The sequence below is a fragment of the Festucalex cinctus genome, chromosome 10 (genome assembly GCF_051991245.1).
Source record: "Festucalex cinctus isolate MCC-2025b chromosome 10, RoL_Fcin_1.0, whole genome shotgun sequence".
Taxonomy (NCBI): Eukaryota; Metazoa; Chordata; class Actinopteri; order Syngnathiformes; family Syngnathidae; genus Festucalex; species Festucalex cinctus.
Window position 1 is genome coordinate 5,140,783 of NC_135420.1, and position 26,665 is coordinate 5,167,447.

Here is a 26,665-nt window from a genome sequence, read left to right on the forward strand (position 1 = left end):
TACTATTTTTGTAACTAATGTACGAAACATTAAAAGCGCCAAAATACATTGTTTTTTTTCTGCTGCCTGGGGGGAAATCAATAATCGTTTTATAATCGAATCGTCGCCTCTGAATCGTAATCGCAATCGAATCGTGAGGTGCCCCAAGATTCCCACCTCTATTGGATAGTATCCGTAGTGATCTGGAGCGCTGGAATAATCTTCCGATCTCTTTAATAGGACGGATAGCTACTATAAAAATGAAAGTTTTACCAAAGATTAATTATTTATTTTCAATGATTCCATTTAAACCTACATCTAACTGGTTCCAATCGCTGGACTCTGCTATCATAAAATTCTATTGGAATAAAAAAAAAGCCAAAATTAGTCTATCTACTCTTCAGGAAAGTAAATCTAAAGGAGGTTTAGAGGCACCAAACTTTATGTACTATTATATAGCTAATCAACTACAATATCTTGTGCTATGGACACAACCCAACAGAGATACTAACTGTTGGTTGGAATTGGAGCAGAAGGATTGTAATAATCTTAGACTGTTAGATTTACTCTTTATTACAAAATCAATAAAACGACATAATTGTTTTAAAAACCCAATGATAGCCGCCACCCTGACTGCCTGGTGGAAGGCATTAGAAATTACAAATTCCCAATTGGCGCCCTGTGGGCTCTCTCCCATTTGGCATAACCCCGACTTTCAACTTAATAATCAGTCGTTCCATTTAAGCTTATGGGAGCAGAAAGGAATTACACACCTTCATCATCTTTTCTCAGATAATAAGTTTATATCGTATACAAACTTGGTCCAGAAATATGAAATAAAAAATGGAAATTTCTTACATTATCTGCAAGTTAAAAGTATGGTTAAGAAACAAATCCCAACACTTCAGGATACGCTCCAACTGCCTGTCTTAGCTAAAGATATTATAAAGCTTTCTCCAACAACAATAAAGAAAATATCAAAAATATATAAGTTATTTTTATACACAAATAAAACGTATTTACCGACTTTAAAATGGGAAAAAGACTTGTCTATAGTTCCGGAACCAGACTTTTGGACCCAAATCTGTGAAAATGTATTTAAAATGACCAAACAGACAAATTTGCAACTTATCCAATATAAGATACTTCATAGAACATATATAACACAAAAATGATGAAAAAAATGGGACTCTCTGACTCCGACATTTGTCTCCAGTGCTCACAAAACACTGCCGATACTTATCTTCATGCTTTATGGTCATGTACTCCAGTGATGCATTTCTGGACTAAAATCTTGGAAAAGCTCGCTGATATATTAAACTGTAGGCTTCCTTTATCTCCAAGATTGTGTTTACTAGGTGACTTAACAATAACTGAGCTACCATGTAAACAATCCCAATCTATATTTATAGCCCTTACTATTGCTAAAAAAATAATCCTTGTCAATTGGAAAAATAAACAATCTCTGAATATCGACCACTGGTTAAACTTACTAATAAATTATATCTCAATGGAAAAAATCTCTGCCTTAAATACAAATCAAGTATCAAGATTTAAACAAATATGGTCTAGGTACATAGAATATTTTAATCTTAATTTGGCAACTTAATCCTGCCAAGATTCTGCCTGTTAACGAGAGCCACCACATCGTTACAACTTCTGTTTTCGCTGCTTCTGTATTTGGTATTTTGTATCTGATTGTTTTTATTTTTATATAGTCAGGAACCTAGTTGCTGCTAGTGGGCTCTAGCATACCACACTATACGACACTTTACTCACTAACTCCTTAAGATTTATTTCTAGTGGGCACTAAGCATCAACACTTGGTGTTACTGCATGCTAATTAGTCAATTTTCTTGACGCCGTCCCCCGTGGTCGGACGGGGGTGGTTCTGCCCCCCCCCCCCCGTTGTCTGCTCGGTAGCGGTTGCGTCTTGGCCGCTCCCTGGGCCCCCTGTGGGGTGCGGTGTTGGGGTGCTTTCCCTGGTGCCCGGGGCGGTGCCGTCCCGGCGCGGTCCGCTGCTCCGTGCCCGGCGGCGCGGTTCGGGGCGGGTGGGCCTCTGGTGTGCCCCGTGGCTCCCTCAACCCTCCCCCTTCCTCCCCCCCGTCGCCTCTCCCTCCTCGCCTCCTCCCGCCCATCCTCCTCTGCCTCCCGGTCCCTTTTCCCTTGTCGCCCCCCCCCCTCCTGCCCTACAGCCGCCCTTTCGCCTTCTTGTCGTCTTCCCCCCGCTCCCCCCCCCCCCTTCCCTGTCTGCCCCCCGCCCCCTCCCTCTCCCTCCCTCTCCCTGGGCCTGGGGCTCCCTCCCCGGCCCGGGCTTCGGGCTCCGGGGGCCGGGCGGGGATTTGAGGCCTGCCCCACCCCGGTAGAACTCCTGGCGCCCCGGGCGGGCTCCGGTGGCCGGTGGGCTGTCCAGTAGCCCTGCTGCGCTGGCGGCCCGCCTATTGTGGTGCCAGATGGGTGGGGTGGGGGGGTGCTGGGGGGCGGGCGTGCCACCTACACCCGCCGGGTTGGGTGAGGCCCCGCTGGTCGCTCCTCTTACTCACTTCACTAGTTTTGCACTATACACTTTGTAAATATACACATAGGGCACACAACACATTTCTTGGTGGGGTGGGGAAGGGTGGAAACACCGTCTTCACCCTTCAACTCCCCTCCAATTTTAATGCACTTCATGTCCAAGGGGAGGGGTGAGTTGGGGCGGGGAGCCATCAGAGGGGATGGACTGCAGTGCCTGGCAGCGCTGTGGTCCCCCCCATCTGTGTCCCTGCCCCACCACTTTGTCCCTCCATTTCCTTTTTTAATGCACCACACATATACATATTCATTTTTTTGGGGGGATGTGGGTGTGTCGGAGTAGGGGAAATTTTTTCCCTCTGCTCCGACTCACGAGTGGTTAGCACGTCCGCTTCCCAGTTCTGAGGTCTCCGGTTCGAGTCCAGGCTCGGACCCTCCTGGGTGGAGTTTGCATGTTCTCCCCGTGCCCGCGTGGGTCTTCTCCGGGTACTCCGGTCTCCTCCCACATTCCAAAGACATGCATGGCAGGTTAATTGGGCGCTCCGAATTGTCCCTAGGTGTGCGTGTGAGTGTGGATGGTTGTTCGTCTCTGTGTGCCCTGCGATTGGTTGGCAACCAGTCCAGGGTGTCCCCCGCCTACTGCCCAGAGCCAGCTGAGATAGGCGCCAGCAGCCCCCGCGACCCTTGTGAGGAATAAGCGGTCAAGAAAATGGATGGATGGATGGATGGATGGATGCTCCGACTCACCTGCTCCCAATTTTAATGCACCACACGCACACACTTGTATATACACTGTGTGGGGGCCACATTCACGGTGTAAGGGTAGAGCTCGCCAGTCGGCGAGCTGGCGGACTCAGTAACAGGGTTAGGTGTCACTAGTACGCTGGCGTGACGACCGGGGCCTCTCCCCACCGGGCTCGGTGTTCTGGTGTTCCGCCTTTTCCCCTGGTGCTTCCTCCTCCGCTTCCCCCCTCCCGCCGCTGGGCTACTCTCGCACGGCTGGAGGTGGGGTGGGCACGTTTTCCCTCTCTGCGCTGCTACCCGGTGCCGGTTTCCGGGGGGGGGGGGCTCGCGGGGGGGTTGGCGGTCGTTTTGGGGGGGCTTGTTTGGGGGGGGTGGAGGTATGGATGGGTGGGGGGTTGGGTGTTGGGGGTCGGGGTGTGTTCGGGGGTTTGGGGGCCGGGGGTGGTGTGGCCTGGGTCGTGGCGGGTGGCGGGTTTGGGTGGGTCGTGGGGGGATGGGGGCTGGGGACCGGTGGGGCGCTGTGGGGGCCCGCTGGGCCTCGTTCTGCAGCCTTGGGCTCGGGGATGTGGCCCGGGGCTGGGGCGGGGGTGTTTCGGGCGTCTGGGTCGGCTCGCCGACCGGTGTCCGCTCGGGTGGCTTGGGGGTGGCCTTGGTGCTGCCGCGGCCTGGGGATTTCGGGGGGGCGGTGCTCGCTTTGCTGGACCGCGGTTGACGGCTTCTTTCTTTGGTGGTGGTCCTTATGCATGCCAGATCCGTCGCACCAGCATCTACTGAAACTCAACAGAAGTAGCCTCTCCCTCCCACAGCCCCTTGAATCAGTGGGTAATGGTGTCTGTGGATCTCACTTTGCTTTATCTATCCTTCCCTCCTTCCTCTCTTTAGTTTTTCCTCTGGTCACTTGAGATCTCAATTTATTGGAAGTTTGAGGTTTCTGGGGTTGGCATAAGACTCTGGTTTTGTAACCACGCAGGAGGGGTTTTGTTGGTGCTGGGTTTCACTTTGATGGATTGGATGTACTGGCTTCTATGGATCTCACTCTGCCTTATCGATCCTTCCCTCCTTCCTCTCTTTAGTTTTTCCTCTGGTCTCTTGAGATCTCGCTAAATTTGCTGGAATTTAGAGGCTTCCGGGGTTGGCGTAAGACTTTGATTTTGTAATCATGGGGAAGGCAGGAAGTGTTTGGTCGGTGCTGGATTTCACTTTGATTTATCTTTCTTTTCTCTTTATTTTTTTCTGACCTTTTCTCTGGTCTCCTGACCATTTAAACTTCACGACTCTGGCAAGATTCTGAAGTACCTGGTTAAGGCGAAGGGTAATGGGATATTTATAAGGCTTTAGGTGAATTAATGAGTATAAATTAATACGTATTTGCACGCACACGCACGCACGCAAACGCACGCACGCAAACGCACACACGCAAACGCACGCACACACAAAAAAAAAAAAAAAAAAAAAAAGAGCAATGATGATAAGAAGTTCAATCGGTAAGACTACTGAATGAACAATTCTGAGCTCTTTAAAAAAAAAAGAAAAAAAAAAAAGCAAACATAAAAGCATGTTTGGAAACTATAGAAGTCTGCTTTCACTTGAAATACGATGCAGCAGATGTACGTGTGCTGACTTTATCCTGAGGCTGATAAATGTGACAGTTACAAAGGGAACTCCCAGCCAGCTGGACACTGTGTGCTTGGGGAATTCGGGCTTGTTAACATGTACCTACTGCAGCTCACAACATTTCTTGGCACACTACAATCCTATTTGATCAGTGAGCGTAAGCTTGGTTTAAGCATCAATTTTGAGGTTGGTTGAACCATCTCTTATATACTGGCTCGTTTTGCTTCTCTTTCATTTTCATATGCAGCTTTGTTGATTAAAAGTCAATACCAATTCTACAAATCGATGAGGGGTTTAATTTGTAGATTTACAAAGACCAAAACTTCACATGCGTCAACACTGTTTTAGGGCAGAGCAACAGAACAGTTTTTCAAAGTTCACAAAACAACAACCTGAACTTCCTTCAAACTCACAGTCAAACAAATGTGTAAAGAAACCTGGTGAACAATGATCCAACAAATCAGTCACGTCATATTGAGGCATGTACTTACTAGGGATGTAACAATATCCAAACATTATGATACTATATTGTCACGATATGAAGCTCACAATACAATAATTATCACGATATTGTGGAGAGTTTGGCGAAATTTAAAAAAGGTCACAATATTGTAAAACAATTAGCTCATACTAAAAAAAAAAAAAGAACAATATGGTGATTTTGTACATAACAGCAATACTGTACATATAAACCACCTACAATCTCTAATAACACCTATTGAGGCGCTTACTTGTTAATGCACGCACACATTGAGTTCCTCCACATATTGACTCGCTTCACAAGCATATTACGTTCACCTTCATCTGACAATTAGTATAGATTTTAAACATACAAGTAGAAGGGCCAAAACATCCCTAATGAAAATTAAATTGCATGAAAAAAAAAAGCCACTAGAGGGTGCTAGAACTGCACAAATGGAAATCAACCTGACTTTTTGTAACAGATGTGCTGCTTTTAAATATTGTGGACATGACGACGACGATATTGTGGCAGTTTTAATATCACAATATCACGATATTGCACTTATCGTTACATCCCTATTACGGTACTTGCGAATGCAGGCACACATATTGAGTTCCTCCACATATCGACTTGGTTCACAAGCATATTACGTTCCCCTTCATCTGACCATTAGTGTGGATTTTAAACATAGAAGAGCCAAAACATGCCTTGTGAAAATTAAACTGCACTAAAAAAATAAAATAAAAAATAGCCACTAGAGGGTGCTAGAGCTGCACAAATGGAAATCAACGTGACTTTTTAAAGATGTACTGCTTTTAATATTGTGACATGATGACGATGATATATTGTGGCAGTTTTAGTATCGCATTATCCCAATATTGCCGTTGTTACATCCCTAAAAAATACTAGGCGGATTTTCACATTTTATTGATTTTCATAGTCTTGCAAATTGATATTTATAGTTGTTATTTGACATGGGCTCCTAGGACCCCAAAGAATCAATAACCACCTTGCAGAAAATGCTGTTTTTATCCACAATTGTACAATCCTTTCACTAAACCACCAGACTATGATAGGCTTTCCCCTCTCTGAGAACAATATGTCTATCAAACAAAACAGAAGAACTTGGCAACCCAGTTCAGATTAATAGCATGAACTCAAACTCAGATGTTCAGTTCAGTTTTGAGGAAAATTATTATATCTGCCTTTTCAGTAGGGGTGGGACAAAAAAACGATTCGACCGAACCATCGGTTGTCAAGGGGAGCTAAACGGCCGTATCGGTAGCAGAATTGTCAACCGATACAAAATCCGCCGGGAATCCTTAGATACATTGCTTGTAAAGCTGTGGACCGGATATCGCGTTGCTGTGAATCGGTTGCGAGTGAGGCTTTATGGTTTTCATAACAATAGCAAGAGTTCTGCACCGTGCTCTACTTGTTTTGTTTACATTTCAGTAGCAACACCATTCAAGCTACTTCCGTGTTTACAGAGAGCTAGCAAAGTAGCGCTCAGAGACGCTTCATTCCCCGGATGTTGTAAACATAATGCAAAGACGTTACGCACCTTGGGGGGGAGCCTACCGTCAACGCCGTGCTCGCGACACGGCGCGCGCGCGCGCACACAACGAGTGACAACATGCAACAGTGGAGACAGTTAGCAGAAGCCGGTGCCGTACATCTCGGTATTTCCCATTGCTATCGAGTCCTCTCGGTGCACTTGTATGTCCCGGGCCGGCGTTGGTACTGCGCGCGAGCCAAAAAGAATAACTCCCGTGACGATCCAATGCATGGATTCAAACGACACAGGTATGCCCCACAGCCAACACACCAGCTAAGCTGAAAGCACACTGCAAGTATCTCATTTCTCAGTTTGTGGCTCCCTGTCAATGTACACAACTAGCATGAGCAGCAGGGAACTGAGACGTGCCCGCAATTACGTCATCAAACTCAAAATGAACGACAGCCCAAAAAACAAAACAAACAGTAGTGATTCCATGGTCATCATCGTGTCTCAGATTAAAAAAACAAAAAAAGATGTCATACATTAACCAAAAATGAATGTAATGGCAAAGAAAAACTAAAATTGTTAAAAACAAAAATTGTTAATAAAAAGGGAAATGCACTTTTGGAAATATTTTTGGACATATTAAGTTGTTAAAATGTGTTTGATAGATTTATTGTTCCATAAGGTGGCTTCATATTTCTTTTGGCTGGACGGTAGGTTTATTTCATGTCTTAAATTTATGTTTCTGAAATACTTCACAATGTGGACATATTCTGTTTAATTGTGTTGGTGTCTTTTTAAAGGTTAAATATTTATATTTCAAATTGAATTATCAGCCTTTTGTTTTCCTGATCCTGATTTTGAATTAAAAAACAAAAACAAAAAACAATTATAACTATCAATAACAACTAATAAATATTTAAACTGATACATTTTTCAGTCACATCGCCCAGCCCTTTGTTCCGGTCCATTTAAATAATTGATTCCATATATAAAAATATATAAGACATTGTTGTTGTTCTTTTTTTACACATTTGTAGATACTGTAAAAATTTGTGGTGTTTTAAGATAAATGTTTACAAGCAACAAATGTCACTATAAGTTTTGAATATTGAAATTAATCGTGTCGAATCGAAAATTGTATCGGTCCTAAACTTAATCGAACCGTATCGAACCGTTCTGTTCTGAAAGATAATCGTTTTTCAATCGAATCGCAACTTGTGTATCGAGATACATATCGAATCGGCCTCATGTCAGAGATTCCCACCCCTACTTTTCAGGCAATGTGCCACCTTGTATGGTAAAGAAGATACGTACAGTATACTTATGTTATCTGGTTATTTGCATTTAAGTTTATCAAACTTGATCCACTGTTTGTTTAATAGTTAGATGTGTCAATCTTAGCAATAGACATGTTTTATTTGCCTGATGATAATAACGTCACTGAAGTTCAGCGAGCTGTAAGCTGAGGCTTGGAGCATGAGGGTGCTGGTCAAATATGGCATCCGCTAAGTTCTACACGTCGTAACGATTAATCTGAACAAAGTTTATGTACAAATTTGAGTCTGTTGAATCTGAGCACTTTTGAAAACCTAGGACCTACAACTGTGGGGAAAAAAAATTAAATTAAATACCAGACACCAGAGCTCCCAAATGTATTATATTCTGATGAAACCGAGGCTTAACTTTTTGACCTTCTCAGCCCCAAACCCTTAAGTTGTCAGAAGAGCGAATTAAAAAAAAAAAACATTACAAATTAAACTGTTTGTCTTTTTTCATTTGAGATTGCTGACTAGCAGGCTGACATCAAATGAGTCATCAACATCCAAATCATCTGAGTCATTTCTGCCAGTATGCAAATTTAAGAAAAAGCAATACCCTTGAGGTGCTGTCAGCCTGGCTTTTTATCTATTCCTCTCGGTATGGGGTAATGGGTTGCTGGAGAGGAGCGTAAGAGTTGTGAACTACAACAACTCACAGTCCTCATTATAAATCTTCTACAAATACTTAGTGTTGCCACAGTTACCTTGAAAAAGTAACTTAGTTACTTTACTGATTACTTGGTTTTAAAAGTAACTAAATTGCGTTACTGATTACTTGATTTTAAAAGTAACTAAGTTAGATTAAAAGTTACTTTTTTAGTTACTTACAGCAGCTGCCGATAACACCATCTCAACATGAAAATAATGCGGTAGAAACGGAGTTCCAAATACTTTATTGAAAGTGCATTTTTAACATGAAAATAAAGTTTTTTTTTAATGAAAAACAAAATAGGCAGTCTCTCTTGACTTCTTGTAAATACTTTTTATAAAACAAAAAATAAAAATCTATCCAGGTTGAAAATGAAAATCCCCTTAATTCCTCTATTGTTTGTTCCGCTATTCCAGTGTGTACACTTGAGTCGACTCGTGCATGCTGAAAACTAGGGGTGGGAATCTCTGAAATGAGGCCGATTCGATATGTATCTCGATACACAGGTTGCGATTCGATTGAAAAACGATTATCTTTCAGAACAGAACGGTTCGATTAGGTTTGGGAACAATACAATTTTCGATTCGATACGATTCATTTCAATATTCACAACTTATAGTGACATTTGTTGCTTGTAAACATTAATCTTAAAACACCACAAATTTTTACAGTATCTACAAATGTGAACAACAACAAATATGTCTTCTATATTTTTATATTTTGAATCAATTATTTAAATATACCGCAACAAAGGGCTGGGCGATATGAGTGAAAAATGTATCAGTTTAAATATTTATTAGTAGTTATTGACAGTTATAATTGTTTTTTTTTCTCTTCAAAATAAGGATCAGGAAAACAAAAGGTTGATAATTTAATGTTAAATATAAATATTTAACCTTTAGACAGACACCAACACAATTAAACAGAATATGTGCACATTGTGAAGTATTTCAGAAACATAAATTTAAGACATGAAATAAACCTACCGTCCAGCCAAAAGAAATATGAAGCCACCTTATGGAACAATAAATCTATCAAACACATTTTAACCACTTAATATATGCAAAAAATATTTCCAAAAGTTCATTTCCCTTTTTAATCAACAATTTTTGTTTTTAAAAATTTTTGTTTTTCTTTTGCCATGACATTCATTTTTGGTTAATGTATGACATCTTTTTTGTTTGTTTTTTCTCTGAGACACGATGACCACAGAATCACAACTGTTTATATTTTGTTTTTTGGGCTGTCGTTCATTGTGAGTTTGATGACGTAATCGCGGGCACGTCTCAGTTCTCCTATCTGCTGCTCATGCTAGTTGTAGACATTGACAGGGAGCCACAAACTGAGAAATGAGATACTTGCAGTGTGCTTTTAGCATAGCTGGTGTGTTGGCTGTGGGACATACCTGTGTCGTTTGAATCCATGCATTGGATCGTCACGGGAGTTATTCTTTTTGGCTCGCGCGCAGTACCAACGCCGGTGTTCTGTCGGATCAGCATACCTCGTCGGATCAGCATACCCGTATGCTGATCTGACGGCTGCCTCTACCGGGCTAGCATACGTAGTCAGAATAGCATTCCTACGTTACGACGATCCCTTAAATGATAATAATACACTGCAATTAGGCTAAACACAGATGCATATTTAAAACACTAGAGCTACCAAAGAAGCATATGTATAGTTAGTTTTAACACGAGCATGCTGTTCTGACGGCTGATTGTAACATCGGTATGTTGTTTTGATGGCTGAAATGGGCAACCACAGCACATTGTTGCCTTAGTTTACTAGTCAAGAAAAAATAAGGCCAACTATAGAGCCACATTAAAACTTCAGAGGACAATATGCCAACGCGCTCCCACAAACGATTTGCATGAATTTCTGTATTTTTAGATGATTTAAGTCTTTGTGTCTCATTCCGTTGTGTTCATTTTGCTGACTGCTGCGTTCAGGTGTAGGCTTATGTGCACAGGGTCGTCATACGAAAACATTTTTATATATCAAAACAAACTGTTGTCAATAAATCAAACAAAAACCATATGCAGGCGCGGATGAGTTTCCTCACCAAACTGAGGCTGAATGCACATTATAATGACTTGCACACGAACTGCCCACTAGGTGACACAATTGTCATTTCTAATTAATGTAAAAGGCAACATTATAATCAAACAACAAAATACTGTATTGGCTCCAGCGATACCATTATGTATGATAGTTGTCTACATGACAGAAAATTGTCTAGATTTAATTGAACAGATTTTGCAGGCTGTGAGAGAATTTGCCAGTTGGAACACCATTGCTTAATTTTGAAAGAAACATTTGAGAAGACTCGAAAAAAATGAGCTTTATTGTTGAATTCAAAATGAAAACCGATGCAGGAGGACTATGAAACATATTTTATGTACAAACTACAATACACGTTGCCAGTTTGCTAAAAGTACAAAAACATCAAGTGACAAAAACTACACAACCTACGTCTCAAAAGATTCCAAACTACGATGGCTGTAGCAAGTCAGCAATTTAAGTTGCTTTTTTTTTTTTTACACTTAAAAACGTTATTCTGCACATTCAGCATGTGCGCAGACAGAATTCACATTGCACCTTAAAATAAGAAAAAACACACATTAGTGAAGCCCCAAAATTGTTTTTGAATAAGTGTAGTACAGTACAAGCATCTAACTGCCGCTGTGCCATAATAATAACGCACAGTGATCCACGACGCTAACTGCAGAACAAAACTTACTCTCTGAATAAAATACTTTCACTATATAAAATAATTACAAAACGAAGTAAAATGCAGTTCTAAATAATCAGTTATTGCATACTTTTACTTACTTGTCAGCCGAGGTATGCTGCTCCGACGAGTTCGACAGCGTGATGACGTAATTGCCTAATGCGCATGCGTAGCGCGTGCGCAGATGTGTGAGGTATGTTACTTCGACGGGTATGCTGGTTTGTCAGAACACCGGCCCGGGACATACAAGTGCACCGAGAGGACTCGATAGCAATGGGAAATACCGAGATGTACGGCACCGGCTTCTGCTAACGGTCTCCACTGTTGCATGTTGTCACTCGTTGTGCGCGCGCGCGCCGTGTCGCGAGCACGGCGTTGACTGTCGGCTCCCCCCCAAGGTGCGTAACGTCTTTGCATATGTTTACAACATCCGGGGAATGAAGCGTCTCTGAGCGCTACTTTGCTAGCTCTCTGTAAACACGGAAGTAGCTTGAATAGTGATGCTACTGAAATGTAAACAAAACAAGTAGAGCACGGCGCAGAACTCTTGCTATTGTTATGAAAACCATAAAGCCTCACTCGCAACCGATTCACAGCCACGCGATATCCGGTCCACTACTGAAAACGTGACTTGTCTGACGTCACTCCCCCTTGCGAGAGGGCGGAGACGACCTCATCCCATAATGCTTCACGGACCAGGATGGAAATAAATTATTGTATTTTTTTTACCACTTTTATGGTCCATAATGTACACTTTTTTTTGTTGAGTTGTGTGCCTGTTGGTTAATAAAACTAGTAGTAAAAGTATCATCACTTTTGTTTTGAATATGCAAACCATTCACGACCAGACCATGGCTGAATTCAGTGTGGTGATCAATGACTTGGTCTGATTGCAGACCGCAGACTGGGAACGGAACGCCCACGGAACGGAACGGAACGGAACGGAACGCCCCTATGCTCTTGATTGACGGAAAGTGACGCTGCTGTCGTGATCCAGTAGTGTTGTTCTCAACTTCTCTGCAGCGAGCGGTCGCCACGAGAACTACGAAACGAAATCATTCCATCCATTATCACAACCTCTTAGTTCTCAAAAAGTTCCCGGGGACGACACGAAATAAGACGAGTCGGGAGCAGAAAGTAAGTGGACATGTATTTTATTTAATGAACATTAGCACATAGGTCGCTAAAGAAAAGTTCGTTTCCCGCACAGAAAGTTTGAAAAATGAATTGAAATGATTTAGTGGAACACAATGTTTTTCTTCCATATCTCTCTCGTTGAATTCCAATTGTTATTTCACATGGAACAATAGTTTGAACCTGTGTACCGTACAATATGATGACCTAAAAGTAGTAACTTGCAAATGGGGAATCCACCATGACGCTGTACATAATGCAAAATGGTGTAAGCCCAATACATCACATATTTGCAGCAGATAGGCCTGTATAGCGTAGCTACGTAATTAATTACCATTAATGTATCGATGGGATTTGAATAATAACATAATTTTACTCTGTTGTGGCATGAACGTTAAGAAATCTTTACATGAGTCCAGTTTTTTGTATTTATGTTGGTATGTTTTTGGATTGTAATTGCCCAATTCTACAGTCGGATGACAAAAGATTTATACAAATAAAATGTGTTCTAATTTGCACTCAGCTTCATCGAACCGTCTATAAAGATGGACACCTACCAGCACCCATTTTGGAAGGCTTGAACCGATACAGATGCAGCATTTGTGCCAAAGGTGGAGAGTTTGCATATGTTGTGGCACATCTGCAAACTCATGATAAGACGGCAATTTGTCATGAAGGTATGTTGTAGTTTGAAGTCCACTATAATCAATTTAAATTTTGTCAATATGGCAATTCTTTCTTAGTTGCCATGGTAAACAATTTATATAAATATGAAAAAGAATGTATTGTTAGTTTTGTGAATGATAAATACATTTCGGTACAACCTAAAAAGTACTCACTGATACTGATGCCAAGTAATGGATGCCACTAGTACTCTATATAGAAAATTACAATTAAACAAATGACACAGACTTTTAAAGAAAGACCTTTCAAATTTGAAAAGCTTTTTCTAACCTAATGCACAGAAATAAGGCTCGCTCGCATTTCCAGAAAGAGGAAAATAGATGAGAATGCCAAGGTAAGAATAATGGACAGAATTTTCCAAACCCCAATTAATCTATGCAAATTGTCATTGTAGTGTATACATGTCCAAAACATATAATTAATCCCATTCCCTTGAACTTAAGGAGGAACGTCAGATGTCAGCAACCAAGGTCAAGAAGCCTTCTGCAGAGAGAGTGGTCGCTTCCATCTGTCAGGCATACATGCAACAATTTTTATTTATGTATTTTAAATTTTGGAGGTGAAGCACAGTTATGAACTGATGATATACACTCACTGGCTAGTCAAACAGAACTACACAGAGTAGAGACTTTAATATTGCATCTTTATCAGAGAATCATGTGGCTCTGACATTTATACAATATAAACAAATTATGTGAAAGCTACAAAAACATGCTGATAAGGAATTCTTCATTGCACTACTCTTGTTCGAAGAAGATAATGATGATCATATTGATGATGAAGACCAGTCTATTTTTAGTTTATGCGGTTATGTTCACAGCTACCAGAGGAGATTTTACGGTCCATCCTGATTCTTGCTGTCCTCAATGATGGCGAAGGCGCAATCCACGTGCTGGCCCTGACATGCACCCGATTCTGGATGATCATCAGATAAGAATCATTTCGTAGGGAAGCACATTTTCAGTGGCTAGACAGTAAGTTGTGAGGGAGTGGGGATCATGAGGATAAGTGGTTAAGATAATGAAAAAAAAAATAATTCTGTCTGTCTGTCTATCTATCTGTCTGTCTGTCTATCTATCTATCTATGTGACAGCTAAGGCTGTTTGAAAGCACTATATACATAAGATGACTTGACTGTCTGTCTGTATGTCTATCTATCTACCAGGTGTCGTCAACTGGAGTGCATTTTCACCTGATTTTAAAAAGATGTACAGGATCCCCTATTGCCTCACCCCTTGCATCCAATGCAATTCTATATTTAAAAAATATAAAGGGTTCTGGGGACATGGAAAAAGAGGAGAACTCATTGGTTTTTATTCAGATTACAACATTCACAGACGCTGCAGCAACTGCATAAATTTATGTCACAAAATAAATGTGATTTGGAAAACAAAAAAATGGGAGTGGTTATTTGAAGTTACAGAAGCATGTACATTACATAATGCTTACATGTATCATAAAATCATGTTTGGAGAGGAATTTTGTGAAAAATGATGAAGTAGGCTACTTTTTGTCATAAATATACCACCTAGTATTGCTTGTTGTAGGCCTTTATGGAAAAAAATATTTTAAAGATAGCTAACAAAAAATAACATTTTGTATGTATATCACAATTAAACCAGCTTTAAAATACTATTTCCACCTCATAATTTTGTGGAAACAGTCTTTTTCATATGTGCTACGTTTGTGTGTTTGTTGCAATAAAGTTTAGTTTGTCGCGCCATTAATTGCATTAAGTTGCTATTCTGTTTCTAAATAGTCTGTTTCGTATGTGGTACGTTTGTGTGGTTTTTGCAATAAAGTTTCTACTTTTGTCCTCTAAGACTACCCGTAGCCTGCGGGGGCGGAGTGTTCCGCTGGGGGAGGAGTGTTCCGTGATTGGGGGGCGTATTGTTCCGACTTTTGTCCTCTACCCGTAGCCTGCGGGGGCGTAGTGTTCCGCTGGGGGAGGAGTGTTCCGTGCTTGGGGGCGTACTGCTGTAGTGTTCCGTTCTGCGGTCTGCAATCAGATACAATTGGAGATAGCGGCAGTTGTTTGTGACTGTTACAACAGGGAGATAGTTTGCCTTCTTCATGAAAATGTGGAGTAACGCATTGAATCTCGGGACAGTAACTTTAATCAGACTACTTTAATAAAGTAACGCGTTAGACTAATAGTTACTTTGGAAAGCAAATTTTTTGAGGAACAGTAACGCGTTAAGGCAACACTGCAAATACTATACAACAATACACATACTATAATAGGAGTAGCGGTGTGCTCAAAAAATTTATATGGAGGTACTGAATTCTGTTCTAAAAATAGCTTACCAGAGATTGGACATTGAGTCTTGCTAAAAAAAAATTAAAACAGAGGAAGAATATCAACATATATTTACTTATGAACTTAAAGTGTATGGGACACGGAAAAAAGTCACCCTAAAAGTATTTTTTTTTAAACGAGTACAAGTATAAATAATATGATTTAAATGATTACTGTGTTAAAAACGCAATGACAAGTGCTTGTAAAAATGAGATATTTATCGTGAATTTCCAAAACATGGCAGCTTACTGGCGACGCCCGCTTTTTTCGAGCCGGGACACTCGTGACGTCACCACGAGTACGGAAGTTGGCGAAAACAATACGAGGATACTATCCAGATAGTAAGGGGCTTTCTGACTCGCTATCAAGTGTAGAGTTGGAATTTGACGTCCCCGACTACACAAGCAGTCTTCAGACGAAGATATTTCAGCCCAGGAATGTATCCAGCTGTATGGGTTTGAGCCTTTTCTTGATGAAGGTGCTGGTGCAACTGTGTCCGGTCGTCTGCGTTACAATGAAGGTGGCTGTGACCAGTTTCAAACTGCCGAGGTAGAGGACGACATCGGCAGGCTCCAGAACACAGAATGGTAAATCTTACTCTTCATTTTAAAAGGAAATTATGGACTAACAATGCTGTTTATATTTTTGTATGGGCGAAATAGCAAGCGCTTTGTGGCCAAAATGTAGCTTGGTTTAGTCCAATACACTCAAATTATTATGCTTGTTATAGTAAAAAGATAATTTATATTGGTAGTAGCAAAATAGAACTTATCCATCATAAAATGCAAACCATAAACTAAATGCTGCTTACCTGCTGTCGTAAGAAGTGAAGCCACCACTGCCCCTTTTACATTGGCACATGCCAACCAGTGTGAGACTCAATTCACAATGGAAAAAGTTTACAACATGCATTTTGGAAATTAGATTGACCTCATACCAGTCAGATGCATGACAGTTTTTTTCTCCTAAAGTGCTTGAAATACATAATCCAAGTAATTCACAAATAATGAACAAATTCTTTGTAAATGTTATAAATGGCTGGGGGAAAAAAAAGTTGCTTGTGCTTTGCAGGTGTTCCTGTGGTAACTGTGTAGCAATGTCAACAGTGAAGGAGAGCGTTTGCTGTCAGAGTTCGGAGCGCAGCAGAACCAGTGCATCACCCATCACTGGACGTTCAAAGCAGTGTGCCTCAGTGTGGAAGTCTTGCAGACCACTTACCGATTCCTTCTTGTGTAGTGTCAGTAAAAAGAACATTTCCATCGAATGACTACAAAGGATACCACGAAATATGATATAAATAAATACAATTATACAAAAGAAATACATGCCTTTTTCTTTTCATCCAAATTATAAATGAACAAATAGAGAACAATCAGCTATGCCTATAAATTTACAATTTTATTTTACAAATGTACAAATTGCACCTTGCGAGTCGTCAGTCAAACTATCCAGTGATTCATCCCACACACAAAAAAAAATAATAATAAAAAAAATATATCGAAAGGCAGTAGCTCATTGCGCTTCCTACAATTGGTCACAAAATCCAATATCCGAGTCTGAAATTGTCATGTCTAAAACTCAGCTACTACTCCACTGAAAAAGTTAACGGTAAGTAAAGTGCGAATTGTATGACCGCACAGCCTCTGCCTTGTCTGGCTTCTGAAACTCTGCACACAGTGGTCGGCGTTCGTTCTGCATTTCCTGGTCCAGCGGCAGCTTTCAAGGAGTGTGTCCTCATCCAGATTGGCGCTCTGACAGATGGTCTCCACAATCTTCTTAAGATCCTCCACATATTCTGTATTCTGTACATAATAATATACCCATTGAATTATTTAATCATGTTGTGCATATATGCAAAATAATTAGAATTAACTTTCATTTCTATTTCTACTTTTTCCCACTATGTTGTGATTAGATTGAATTCTAATTGTGAATGTTGATATTTCAAATAAAAAATACATATGAAATGTTGGCTGCCCCAGGACTTTGCACACAACACAGGACCGTCTCGGAAAATTAGAATGTTATGGCTTTTTTTTCTTTTTTTTTTTACTTGGTCTGAGGAAATATTCTAATATTTTGAGATAGGATATTTGAGCTGTAAACCATAATCCATCCATCCATCCATCCATCTTCTTCCGCTTATCCGGGGTCGGGTCGCGGGGGCAGCAGCTTCAGGAGGGAAACCCAGACTTCCCTCTCCCCAGCCACTTCAACCAGCTCCTCCGGCGGGATCCCGAGGCGTTCCCAGGCCAACCGAGAGACATAGTCTCTCCAGCGTGTCCTGGGTCGTCCCCGGGGTCTCCCGCCAGTGGGACATGCCCGGAACACCTCCCCAGGGAGGCGTCCAGGAGGCATCCGGACCAGATGCCCGAGCCACCTCAGCTGGCTCCTCTCAACGCGGAGGAGCAGCGGCTCGACTCTGAGTCCCTCCCGGATGACCGAGCTTCTCACCCTATCTCTAAGGGAGAGCCCGGACACCCTGCGGAGGAAACTCATTTCGGCCGCTTGTATCCGGGATCTCGTTCTTTCGGTCACGACCCACAGCTCGTGACCATAGGTGAGGGTTGGCACGTAGATCGACCGGTAAATCGAGAGCTTTGCCTTTTGGCTCAGCTCTTTCTTCACCACGACGGACCGATACAGAGTCCGCATCACTGCAGACACTGCACCGATCCGCCTGTCGATCTCCCGCTCCATCCTACCCTCACTCGTGAACAAGACCCCAAGATACTTGAACTCCTCCACTTGGAGCAGGATCTCATCCCCGACCTGAAGACGACACTCCACCCTTTTCCGACTGAGGACCATGGTCTCGGATTTGGAGGTGCTGATCCTCATCCCAGCCGCTTCACACTCGGCTGCGAACCGCTCCAGTGAGAGCTGAAGGCCCCGGCCTGTTGAAGCCAACAGCACCACATCATCTGCAAAGAGCAGAGATGCAATGTTGAGGCCACCAAACCGGAACCCCTCCACGCCTCGGCTGCGCCTAGAAATTCTGTCCATAAAAGTTATGAACAGAATCGGTGACAAAGGGCAACCTTGACGGAGTCCAACCCTCACCGGAAACGAATCCGACTTACTGCCGGCAATGCGGACCAAACTCTGGCAACGGTCGTACAGGGACCGAACAGCCCGTATCAAGGGGCCCGGCCCCCCGTACTCCCGAAGCACCCCACAGAACTCCCCGAGGGACACGGTCGAACGCCTTCTCCAAATCCACAAAACACATGTGGACTGGTTGAGCGAACTCCCACGCACCCTCGAGGATCCTGCGGAGGGTGTAGAGCTGGTCCACTGTTCCACGGCCAGGACGAAAACCACACTGCTCCTCCTGAATCCGAGATTCGACCTCCCGACGGACGCTCCTCTCCAGCACCCCTGAATAGACCTTACCAGGAAGGCTGAGGAGTGTGATCCCTCTGTAGTTGGAACACACCCTCCGGTCCCCCTTCTTAAAAAGGGGGACCACCACCCCGGTCTGCCAATCCAGAGGCACTGTCCCCGATGTCCACGCGATGTTGTAGAGGCGTGTCAACCACGACAGCCCCACAACATCCAGAGTCTTTAGGAACTCCGGGCGGATCTCATCCACCCCCGGGGCCCTGCCACCGAGGAGCTTTCCAACCACCTCAGTGACTTCGACCCCAGAGATAGGAGAGCCCACCCCAGAGTCCCCAGACTCTGCTTCCTCAAGAGGAGACGTGTTGGTGGAATTGAGGAGGTCTTCGAAGTATTCCCCCCACCGCTTCACGACGTCCCGAGTCGAGGTCAGCAGCACCCCATCGCCACTATACACAGTGTTAACGGTGCACTGCTTTCCCCTCCTGAGACGCCGGATGGTGGACCAGAATTTCCTCGAAGCCGTCCGGAAGTCGTTTTCCATGGCCTCACCGAATTCCTCCCATGTCCGAATTTTTGCCTCAGCAACCGCCGAAGCCGCGTTCCGCTTGGCCATCCGGTACCCGTCAGCTGCCTCCGGAGTCCGACAGGCCAAAAAGGCCCGATAGGACTCCTTCTTCAGCTTGACGGCATCTCTTACCGCTGGTGTCCACCAGCGGGTTCGAGGATTGCCGCCACGACAGGCACCGACCACTTTACGGCCACAGCTCCGATCGGCCGCCTCAACAATGGAGGCGCGGAACATGGCCCATTCGGACTCAATGTCCCCCGCCTCCCCCGAAACAAGGGAGAAGCCCTGCCGGAGGTGGGCATTGAAACTCTTTCTGACAGGGGATTCCGCCAGACATTCCCAGCAAACCCTCACAATACGTTTGGGTCTGCCAGGTCGGACTGGCATCTTCCACCACCATCAGAGCCAACACACCACCAGGTGGTGATCAGTTGACAGCTCCGCCCCTCTCTTCACCCGAGTGTCCAAAACATGCGGCCGCAAATCCGATGACACGACTACAAAGTCGATCATCGAACTGCGGCCTAGGGTGTCCTGGTGCCAAGTGCACATATGGACACCCTTATGCTTGAACATGGTGTTCGTTATGGACAAACCGTGACGAGCACAGAAGTCCAATAACAGAACACCGCTCGGGTTCCGATCAGGGGGGCCGTTCCTCCCAATCACGCCCCTCCAGGTCTCACTGTCATTCCCCACGTGAGCGTTGAAGTCCCCCAGCAGGACGAGGGAGTCCCCAGAGGGAGCGCTCTCCAGCACAACCTCCAAGGACTCCAAAAAGGGTGGGTACTCTTAGCTGCTGTTTGGTGCATATGCACAAACAACAGTCAGGACCCGTCCCCCCACCCGAAGGCGGAGGGAGGCTACCCTCTCGTCCACCGGGGTAAACCCCAACGTACAGGCGCCGAGCCGGGGGGCAATAAGTATGCCCACACCTGCTCTGCGCCTCACACCATGGGCAACTCCAGAGTGGAAGAGAGTCCAACCCCTCTCAAGAGGACTGGTACCAGAGCCCAAGCTGTGTGTGGAGGCGAGTCCGACTATGTCTAGTCGGAACTTCTCGGCCTCGCACACCAGTGATGTCACCTGGGAGGAGCCCGACTCCTTCCCTGCCAGAGAGGTGACATTCCATGTCCCAAGAGCCAGTTTCTGTAGCCGGGGGTCGGTCCGCCAAGGTCTCCTCCCTTGGCTGCCACCCAGCCTACACTGCACCCGACCCCTTTGGCCCCTCCCACCGGTGGTGAGCCCGTGGGAAGGGGGACCCACGTTGCCTCTTCGGGCTGTGCCCGGCCGGGCCCCATGGGTGCAGGCCCGGCCACCAGGCGCTCGCCAGCGAGCCCCGCCTCCAGGCCTGGCTCCAGAGGGGGGCCCCGGTGACCCGCGTCCGGGCGAGGGAAACGCTTCTCCAAAGATATTTGTCATCATAAGGGTCTTCTGAGCCGTTCTTAGTCTGGCCCCTCACCTAGGACCTGTTTGCCATGGGTGACCCTACCAGGGGCATAAAGCCCCAGACAACATAGCTCCTAGGATCATTGGAACACGCAAACCCCTCCACCACGTTAAGGTGCCGGCTCACGGAGGGGTAAACCATAATCAGCAATATTAAAACAATAAAAGGCTTGCAATATTTCAGTTGATTTGTAATTAATCCAGGTAATATTTACACCTATACAGCCATTTTCTTTCTTTGAAAAATGTACAATACATTTGTAAATTACATGTACATGACAAATTTTAACACTCGGTGGGGTGAGTAATTTGGTTTTCCATAAATTAGTGTGTTATCAATCATGTATATTGTACAATAAATTTACTCACATTTTGGATGCAAACACCAGATACATCACCCAAATCATCTTCCAAACATGTCGCCTGTGTTGCAGTTTCATTCGACTCATACTCACTCTATAAGCATCTCATCCACCATCTGAAACAAAGTTTGTGCTGTTAACTTGGGCGTGATGATGCCTTCAACACATATGCACAGCACAATACATAATACAAAATAAAATAGACAACAAATGGAAAGCTAGCAGTTCCTCATTAGAAATTGGTACCTTTTCATTGACTGTATATTAATTTGGCAGTGGTTATTTTTGCCATGAGCTGCTAAAATAAGTGCTGTGAACTTTCTAGATTGTAGTTCTTACCCCACATTATAGCCAAGTGACAGCTTCAGGGCCGGAAGCGGGTCAAACGAGTCTTCCTCGAAATGTGCGCTGTACAACACTGACTGTGGAGTCAGGTGTCCATTTATCTCTCGTCTGTTGTACTTGCTTTGTCCATTTTTCGTGAAGAACTGCATCTTGGGGGAACTGAAAAAGGCTCTCGCCACCCTCCCTTCGATTACAACAAAATCCGGCCACGCAACGAGACGGCATTGTAGAAATTCAGTTGATGATAAAACACACAGCGGTCATAAGCTTGCACTGGCAAAGCAAAGACGCTGACTTCCGTTCTTCCGCTGATGTAATATCCGATTCGGCCGCTAGAGCGCGCCAAATGGCCAGATTTTGCACGGGTAAGTAAAAAATAAGGAAATACTCTTTTAATATGTTTTGACTCGACGAGCCGCTCATTTTGTCGTGTATATTATATCGTTCCAAACAACATATTAAAAAATGTCCTGAGCTGTCCCATACACTTTAACATGGTACATGTTTCTTAATGTACCCATTTTCCTATATTTTGTTTAAAATATAGAATGTGTTACATGAAGAAAATGCTCTTTTTATTTCTCCAAAGATTTAAAATAAGCAAATTTCAGAGCTGTAATTTTAATACTTTGATATTTTTGCGGGTGGTTGAGTGGTTAGCACGTCCGCCTCCCAGTACTGAGGACGCAAGATCGAGTCCAGGCTCCGGCCTTCCTGGATGGAGTTTGCATGTGCTCCCCGTGCCTGCGTGGGTCTTCTCCAGGTACTCCGGTCTCCTCCCACGTTCCAAAGACACGCATGCCAGGTTAATTGGGCGCTCCGAATTGTCCCTAGATGTGCTTGTGAGTGTGACTGGTTGTTAAGTCTCTGTGTGCCTTGCGATTGGCTGGCAACCAGTTCAGGGTATACCCCGCTTACTGCCCGAAGCCAGCTGGGTTAGGCTTCAGAACCCCCGCGACCCTTGTGAGGAGTAAGCGGTTAAGAAGATGGATGGATGGATGGATGGATGATATTTTTGCTCATATCAGCCCATGCCTATTCATAAAGTTTCCCGGTGTATCTATGAAAGCTGCACCTTGCTCTGGAGTATGTGCATATTTAGACCAGGCATGCCGCTAGGTGGTAAACCAGAAGAGCTGCTAACAAAAACATTTTTGCCATCCAGCATACTAAACATATCATTTAAGTATACATATGACTAGGGGTGTGAATTGCCAAGTACCTGACGATTCGATTCGTATCACGATTCACAGGTCACGATTCGATTCGATACCGATTAATCCCGATACGAATTTATAAGTCGATTGTTGCGATTTTTTTTCATTCAAATTTAGAAAATACTAATCAGTACGCTTGTAGAGTGTAAGATTTATATGAAAATGTATTATTTATTAATCTGAAATTTCAGTCTTATAGAGGTTGTAATCTGTTTCATGTTTGAACAGCATTAAAATAAAATATTAAGGCTTAATGTTCCGTTCATATAACATTCTTCCATGCTCAAGGTGTGAATCCTAAAAATAAAAAAATAAAAAAAATAAAAAAAATCGATTCGATTATTGAATCGATTCGAGAATCGCGCGATGTAGTATCGCGATATATCGCCGAATCAATTTTTTTTAACACCCCTACATATGACTGTTATAATAAAATGCAAGTAAATTAATGTAAAATATCAGGATACATATCGCCTTGAAGATGAAAATCATGTATTGGGATACGTATGTATCGCAATACGTATCGTATCGAGACCTCTGTTTCCTGATACGTATAGTGATGTTGTTGGCAATACCCACCCCTAAACAGGAAGATATTGATTGATGTGGATACAGAGACCACACAAATCCACTATTTATACAACTAAATATTGTAAAATTTAATGAATTGATGGAGTTTAACCGCCTTAAAATATTGTATAAAGCCTACCATGAAATTCTACCAGTTAATATACAAACTAGATTTATAAAAAGGGAAAGTGAGTATAAATTAAGAGGAATATACATTTTCTCTGAACCTAAATACAGAACAAAACAAAAAGAACGATGTATTTCAACTCAAGGTGTCAGTCTATGGAACAATTTGGATTGTAAAACAAAATCTTCTCAATCTATTTGTATTTTTAAAAAATGTATAAAAGCATATTTACTGCAAAAATATATATCATCAAAGGACATGCAGTTGAATTATTTTTGAATTGTTTGGTAGTATTGTAATACCAAAAGCGTCTTGACTGCTTGCTGTCATTGATTTTGTGTTGATTCTTTTTTGTGTGTGTTGATTAGGGGCAGACAAAACAAGTTTTACTTCTTTCTGTCCCCTTTCATTTCTTTTATTTTAGAGTGAAAAAAATTGATTGATTGATTGATTGATTGGTTGGTTGGTTGGTTGGTTGGTTGGTTGATTGATTGATTGATTGCAATCTAATTTGATGCCTAATGAGTGTCAATATAATATCTAGTAGTGCTATGACAACTTTGCTTATTGTTAATAGCTACTTTTAAATGGGCTTCCAAATAAATTGTTACATCAGAGGAATAAAAGGTACTGGCAGGATTGATTGCATGTCCCTTTCACTTGGGACCTACCTAAGCGGGACATTGATGTGTATGAAGTGTGCATTCACATCTGCACAGAATTTGAGATCATTAGATGCAGTGATGACATTGGCCTAGCAGCAAATGACAAATTCACGGTTTGACTTCAAACTCCCCAACCTTTATCTGACCCGAACATATAGGACAGCGGGGGAGTAAAAAGCCAGCAAAAAGTGGGCTTACATGCTCAGAGTGCAAAGAGGTAGTGATTTCACCTTTGTTCTCTCTGTAAACATGACAATGGTACCTCAAAAGTCAAACGCCTCAATGCTCACACAGTTCATAATGTTTGTTTTTAGGTACAAAAACAGGGTACTGTAATGGCAACAACAGCACATTGGAACTACTTGAAACATACAAATTTGATCATTGCAATAAGAAGAAATAACTACGTAAGGGTGGTTTTAGCCTCTTACACAAAGAGATCCTGGGGGGAAAAAAATCATACATTATGAATTTATCTCAGCCTCTGCTTTTTACACAGAACTCAGCAAATTATGATATAGTACAACTGTGTGCAGCATCATGCAATCAGATGACTAAATGTGTACAAATTTAAGGCAGCAGTAGCTCCTGCCATAATGCATAACTGTGTTCAATGCAACAAAACATTGGTTGAAGTGTTGGGTGATAACATCCCACCTCTGGTCCCACCTTTGCAGAAAAATTCTGGATGAATTTAGTCTTCCATGACATGAAAAACTGCTGGATTTAACAGGTAGGTGAAACGAGCTAATGGTCCATGGTGTAACCGTGAGAAACTTGGGACGGAAATGGTGAATTATGTTCACTGTAGACTTAAAAAAATTAAAATAAAAAATAGGTAGAGACACAAATAGCAATAGCTCACCAGTCCAGCATTTGTACTTTAAAATCCATTTATATAACTGTAAATAGCAATGTTACGGCACCAGTTAGCAATTCTTTTGTTGCATTCAATAAATAACAATATTAACAATTAAACCAACGAGGTTGTTATACAGTATTGTTACTTTTGACAACTGGTGTACAAACTTGATGAACATTACCTGTATGCAATAATAATAATAATAATAATGTCTCAAAAATAAATAATTATTCTATTACGAAGTTTTGCTTTGCTAAAGCTTTGCTGCTACCTGGAAGCCAGGAGAGGGTTGACCTATCATCTATCATCTAACATAGTAGCACTTACATAACACTTACCTACATCTTGGTTGGTTATTTACTTACATTTAACCCTCGTGGCTTATTTAGTTTAGACTGCCAAAGATGGGTATCATTGGCCTTTGAGCTAATTGGGCCAAGTATCGGCGGTGTAAATAAATGCAGGTCCATTCATCTTTGTAAATCAGAATTACGCCAAATATCTCACCTAGAAGACTCCTCGGAGAATCCGCCGTCCAGGAGTCTGACTTTACAGAAGAGCACCCCATTGACAAATGGAACCGACGAGAGCTCGTCCAGCTCAAAATCCACCTTAAATTTGAATTTCTTCTTTTTCATCATCATTAAATCCATACAGGGGCTCGACACTCTTGAGATGGATGTTTAATGTCGTCTGCCGTCCATTGTGCAGAGGTAACCAACACAGTGATGTGTTGTAGGAAGATGGGGAAGCAGCTTAGCCTCGTTCAGGTCGTTCACCATGCTAAAAGTTGAAACCGAAGCACTTCCCATTTTTTTTTCCAAAATAAAACACACTACGTGACTACGCTTGCGAATGTGTCCATATCATACTTTTAAAGTAAAACTGTATTGAATTCCCGTAAATGTCACCCAGGAATCAGGATCGACAATTACATACGTTCTAATAATAATAATAATAATAATAATAATAATAATAATAATAATAATGAAGAAGAAGAAGAAAAACAAAGGATATCATGTCAGGAAGTGCAGACTGCGGATTGCCAGGAAGAACGATTTTTTTTCTTCTTAAATAGATTAGCAATTTTATGCTTAGTAAAATGTGCTTAACAAAATGTAATGCAGCTTTAGGGTGCATGTAGCTATACTGTAATGAAAATAAAAATAAAACATGCTATAAAGTACTATACATAATATACTGTACATATGCAAAAATAGCAGGGGCTTGATAAAAATGCTAAATGCACAGCGGAGATAATGTTTTAAAATAACTTTATTAAGACAATTAAACAATATGTGACAACAGAGCCCATAGTTGAAAAGGATTTAGGTGCATGCAAACGACACAGCTTACCCAGCTTCCAAGATCATGTATGGCAGTATATATTGTTTGCTGCAGTGCATTAAAAATGTTTCTTACATTAAACCTCGCCATCGCCGTATTATTTATTTATTTATGTATTTATTTATTTATTTATTTATTTATTTCTTTATTTTTTTCAGAAAATTGACTAAA

The 26,665-nt window shown here is 42.5% G+C and overlaps 1 protein-coding gene and 2 long non-coding RNA genes across 7 annotated transcripts in view; 1 reads left to right on the forward strand and 2 right to left on the reverse strand.

Moving 5' to 3' along the window:
- The window catches only part of LOC144027307 (uncharacterized), a 15,857-nt gene extending 990 nt beyond the window's left edge, over nucleotides 1-14,867 (forward strand). The window contains exons 2-5 of one of the 2 annotated variants that reach the window (XR_013285429.1): nucleotides 12,417-12,657; nucleotides 13,178-13,331; nucleotides 14,159-14,312; nucleotides 14,504-14,867. This is a non-coding gene — a long non-coding RNA (uncharacterized LOC144027307). Of the gene's footprint in view, nucleotides 1-12,416; nucleotides 12,658-13,177; nucleotides 13,332-14,158 lie in introns of both variants that reach the window. The other variant, XR_013285428.1, reaches the window with a different exon arrangement.
- The window catches only part of LOC144027302 (EEIG family member 2-like), a 124,536-nt gene extending 98,583 nt beyond the window's left edge, over nucleotides 1-25,953 (reverse strand). For 2 of the 4 annotated variants that reach the window (XM_077534706.1, XM_077534704.1), the window contains exon 1: nucleotides 25,655-25,952. In XM_077534706.1, coding sequence (XP_077390832.1) covers nucleotides 25,655-25,800 — 146 coding nt within the window. In that variant the 5' untranslated portion in view covers nucleotides 25,801-25,952. Of the gene's footprint in view, nucleotides 1-25,654 lie in introns of all 4 variants that reach the window. The other 2 variants (XM_077534709.1, XM_077534707.1) reach the window with 2 other exon arrangements.
- Nucleotides 17,015-21,535, reverse strand: LOC144027308 (uncharacterized). Its single transcript, XR_013285430.1, has 2 exons — nucleotides 21,369-21,535; nucleotides 17,015-17,439 (listed from the first exon to the last, which is right to left on the reverse strand). It is a non-coding gene; the product is annotated as an uncharacterized LOC144027308 (long non-coding RNA).
- Nucleotides 25,954-26,665: the final 712 nt, after the last annotated feature.